The sequence below is a fragment of the Nerophis lumbriciformis genome, linkage group LG01 (genome assembly GCF_033978685.3).
Source record: "Nerophis lumbriciformis linkage group LG01, RoL_Nlum_v2.1, whole genome shotgun sequence".
Classification (NCBI taxonomy): domain Eukaryota; kingdom Metazoa; phylum Chordata; class Actinopteri; order Syngnathiformes; family Syngnathidae; genus Nerophis; species Nerophis lumbriciformis.
The window spans coordinates 37,206,369-37,210,950 of NC_084548.2; the positions used below are offsets into that span (position 1 = coordinate 37,206,369).

Below are 4,582 nucleotides of genomic sequence, written 5' to 3' on the forward strand. Positions count from 1 at the left end.
CAGATAGAGAGGCACACATGCAGGCAGAGAATGTAAACTAGAGCCACTTTGCTCACCTTCTCATTGGCTGATGGACTTCCTCGCTGCTTTGCCCTTGAGAATGTGCAGACGCCAGTCAGATAATGTTTTGACACCAGAAACTCCCATCCAACACTTAAACTCCCTTCTTGTGCTACCTTTCTGCTCCTTGCCGCACTATCACTGTTATGAAAGTCTGATGTTCGTAACATCAGACATTTCATCAGATCACTAAAAAAAAAAAAACACGATGCATGCTCAACTGCGTACGGACCACGTGCAACATGCTCGTGCGTGCCAGCGCGCGCGCACGCCTGTCCCACCTCTGCCATCAATATACAACAATACAAATGTGACCCTGCACACTGGATCATTTTAATCTCACCTCAGCAGGCGATGGGATTGTTTTCACTTTGAGCCTGTAAGTGTATTCAAAGCCATGCACGACACCCACAAATGTTTTTGCACTTAATGTAAGGTTTTGGTCTTTCTTCCCCCTCCTGTGTTGCAAGGTTAAGATCTCCTTTTAGCGCGGAGGTTTGTGCAAAAGTCTGCAGAGGCCAGCAGAATACACCAAAAAAAAACAAAAAAACTCCTATCAATAAAGACTGTGCACTATGCAGGTATATTTGGAAAATATTGCATTGCTATTGAATAAAATGTGTTGCATGGCTACAAAATAAAGTGTTTGTTTTATTAGAAAATAACCCCTTGATAGACAATGCACATTATGCAAATGCATGTTTAAGTAATAAGTCTGAGAGGGATTTATTGCCATTTCACTGACTTTAATAAGCAAAATAGGAAACAATTTCTTCCAAAAACAACCAATAAAGTAAGACGAAACAGAAACCAGCCTGAATGGAACAGTTCAAATTTAAGTGTTTTAACTATTATTCATACAAAGGAGATTGAAAATTGATCCCAATCATGACAAAGTACATGAAAGTAGTGGAAAAAACAAAACAACAACCCGCTGCTGCAGTTTCAGTTCGATTTCAACACAGTTGAATCAACAAAATGAAAGCTTGTTCAAATGCATGAAAACAGTTTCAAATGCAAGCACCATGCATGCTGTATTTGATATGATCTGACAAGTCTGTTAATTTAAATCAATAAAATAAAAACTTTGTTTGTATGCATCTGGCCAGCAGAACCAGAAGTATCAAATAACAATAATAATAATAATAATAATACAACAATAAGACAAATAAACATATCAGATAAAATAAAGTTTTCATTTGGAGCATTTGCACCACCTGAGTCCCCTTTTTTTACTGGCCTGCAGAAAAAAAAATCAGGAAAACACAGAGCACTCATTTCTAACATTGCATCACCTTTCTAACAAGACCACTGCAGCATTCTTGAAAATTTCAATTAAAAACACGCTCAAATATAAAACCTTCTTAGTCACTTACTCACTTAAAAGTACCTTTTTGGCTTTTTGATTTTGATGCATTTGGATTAAATAAAAAACACTTTAATTGTAATATTTAAACTATATTCAATGTGTCCAAAAAAATGCTAATATCAATCTTTGCACTTCATTAACCTAACCTTCGATTTCATTCAAGGGGGTCTTTGCATATCTTCCTGAAAGGGGGTTGTGCAAATGTCCAAACTCAAAAACTTGCCCAGGAAAAAATAAAATAAACAAATCAGCCTCCAAAAGTGCAGTCGACACACAAATGTTGTATTTTAAAAATGCGACTGGAATAACTGGAATTAAGATGCACTGCTCTCTCAGTCAATCCCGCACGTGAGAAACGATATCATTAATAGAAGATTAAAACACATTTAAAAAAAAAAAATACATGAGGAACACGACACAAAGAAAGAAAGAAGTTCAAACCAGCCTCCTCAATCTTGTGCAGTTTTGCGGTTGCGTAATATTTACAAGCCTAAATAATACCCCCCCACCCCCAGTCCTGCTGTATCCTTCCCTGCTGCAAGTCCCCCCCCCCCCCCCCCACCTCCAAAAAAAAAACTATGAAGAAGCGCAGATCAACAACATGCTCTTAATATACACGAGATGATGAAAGTAGAAAATAGAAATTATTACCATACATGTCCAGCATGCAGGATTAATATTTAATGCAGATTATTTTTTTGTCCCCCTCCTCCCCGTTTCTCTATATATTCGAATATAACCAAGCAGGCAATAAATCAATGAGACGTTGCATAAAATGCCCTCCCGTGACGGGTTCGTTTGCATAAAGTGGAGTTTTTTTCCGTTTTTTTTTTTCTTTTTTTCTTTTTGCTGCTCCACGACATTTAATAACAAGATGTAAAAGTTGCTCAAAGGAGGGTCAAAGTTCACCAGTCTTTTGTGGAGAGGAAAAAAAAGTCTCTTGTCTACAAGCGAGTGTAGAAAGATGCTGCCTGGATGGAGATGGTTACATGATCTAATTGTTGGCTACGGCCGTGTTTGTTGTTGCTCTAATCAGTCAATTTTGTGTTCAAGGTAAATGGATGTTTTTTTTCCTCCCGTCACACTCACATGAAGAACTCTGGCGATGAGGGGTTGTCGCTGGTCGAGCCCGCCTCACGGAACCCCCCGGCGGGCCCGGAGCCTGCCAGTTTCTCGCACTTCAGTTTGTAGGCGTCCCTCTCCCGGGCCAGGCGGCCGATCTCCGCCTTGAGTTGCTCCACCTGGTTCATCAGCTGCGTCTTCTCGTTCTCCAGCACGTGCTTCTGCTGCACCCGCTTGAACCTGCACGACTGCGCGTAGCCGCGGTTCTTCAGGGTCCTGCGCTTCTGCTTGAGACGGATCACCTCATCCTTGGTGAAGCCGCGCAGGTGTCTGTTGAGCTCCCGCACCGACATGGACACCAGCTGGTCGTCGGAGAAGCGGTCCTCCACGCTGAGCCCGCCCGCCGAGCCGTGGTGCGACGCCGACTGGCCCAGGTGGCCGTGCGGGTGGTGGTGGTGGTGGTGGCGGTGGTGGTGCAGCGTCTGGTGGGCGTCCGGGGACACCGGGGACGGGCTGTCTGGGTCCTGGTTGTTGCTGTGGTGGTGGTGCTGGCTGTGTGCGTGGGGGTGCGCGCCCGGGTGGGCTGAGAGTTCCTCGCCGTGGTGCGCCATGGCCGCCGCGTATGGATGGTGGTGCTGCTGGCCGTGGCCGTGGTGGCTGTGGTGGTGATGAGGGCCCCGGTAGCCTTCGAAGGCGCCTTGCTGCTGCATCTGCTGCTGGACGTGCGGAGGCGGAGGGTGGCCGTGGGTCGTGGCTCCAATCAGGGCCTCCACCGCGTCCTCGGGCGTCAGGCTGAGGGTCTGCGGGTCCATCTGCTGATGGTAGCCGCCGCTGGGCAGCCAGTACAACTCCTCCAGGTGGTTCTTTTGCTCGGTCGGACTGAAGCTGGGCGACGAGGGCACGGAGCTGCAGGGCGTGCTGATCGGCGTGGAGGACACGGAGCCTTGTGGTTGGAGGCGGTTGCATTGACGCACTCCTGCGCGCTCCAGCCCAGCCAAACCCTCCTTCTTGACGTCAAACTTCATCAGGTCAAAATCGTTGACATATTCCAGAGCCAGAGGGCTGCTGGGTAGTTCCGGGCCCATGTTCAGCTCTGCGCTCATGCTGCCGTCGCGACTCTTTCGCAGGGACGCAAAGGAGCTTGCAAGCGTCGCCAAAACAGACTTTTCAATCTCTTCTCTCCTTTCTTGTTTCATGCAATAGTTCTTTTCGGCTCATGCAGCGTGCGCGCTGACTTGCTGGAGCTTCTTGAAACACCTTGAAGGGGTGGGGGTGGGGGGGAAAGTGCAAGAGGGGAGGAACAAAAAAAAAAAACAAAAAAAAAACTTTCAGACTCAAGCTCTGCGGACTATTTGCGTCAAGACGCGCATGAGGTAGAAACTGACCTCAGTGCACAATAAAGCAGTCTCTTCAGTAGATTCATAACAACTTGCAAAAAAAACCAAAAAAAAAAACATAAATAAGATCAGGAAAGTTAGCTCACAGAGACGGGCGCCAGTCCTCGTTGCAACTTGTTGTAAGTCCTCTTTTTTTTTCTCCAGGAAAATAAAAAGCGCAAGTTTAAATAGGGCGTCTGAAGTGTTCTGAGAAGCTGCTTTTTTCAGCTCTGCACCGCAGAGATCGAAAGCCTGCTTTCCTCTCTCTCTCTCTCTCCTCCACTCTGGTATCCAGCAGACTGCCCTCCCAGCCAGCGGGAGCTTTATGCTTATACAACCCGGTGACGTGGGGCCAGAGGCGGGATCCGCGGTGCGCCATCGTCCAATGGGAGCCCGGACCCCGACTTGAAATAGAGGAAGGGAAGAGAGGGTGAGAAGGAAGGAGGGAGCAGGCTTGACAGCCACACACTGTCAGCTGACCGAGCAGCAGAAGGTGGGGAAACACCGTCAGTGCCCCCTCTTGTTTATTTACCTTATGATATTTGCAGATCTTTAACGGGAATAAAAGAAACAAACTTAAAAATGCAAAGACCTGTGATGACACATACAGTAAAATATTCTACAAAAGATTATGTGTTTAGATGATCACAAAGGGACAAGCGGTAGAAAATGGATGCATAGATGGATTATCACATAATTATAAAAAGCATGTTTG

General features: G+C 46.2%; 1 protein-coding gene across 1 annotated transcript; it reads right to left on the reverse strand.

The window, feature by feature from the left end:
- Nucleotides 1-1,997: 1,997 nt before the first annotated feature.
- On the reverse strand, nucleotides 1,998-4,182 carry mafba (MAF bZIP transcription factor Ba). Its single transcript, XM_061980645.1, has 2 exons — nucleotides 3,975-4,182; nucleotides 1,998-3,748 (listed from the first exon to the last, which is right to left on the reverse strand). Exon 2 carries the CDS (start codon nucleotides 3,685-3,687, stop codon nucleotides 2,515-2,517), a length of 1,173 nt encoding a protein of 390 aa, XP_061836629.1. The 5' UTR covers nucleotides 3,688-3,748; nucleotides 3,975-4,182; the 3' UTR covers nucleotides 1,998-2,514.
- Nucleotides 4,183-4,582: the final 400 nt, after the last annotated feature.

Excerpts from the sequence above, each read along its gene's own strand:
- mafba (XM_061980645.1), bottom strand. The coding sequence starts at position 3,687 with ATGAAACAAGAAAGGAGAGAAGAGATTGAAAAGTCTGTTTTGGCGACG.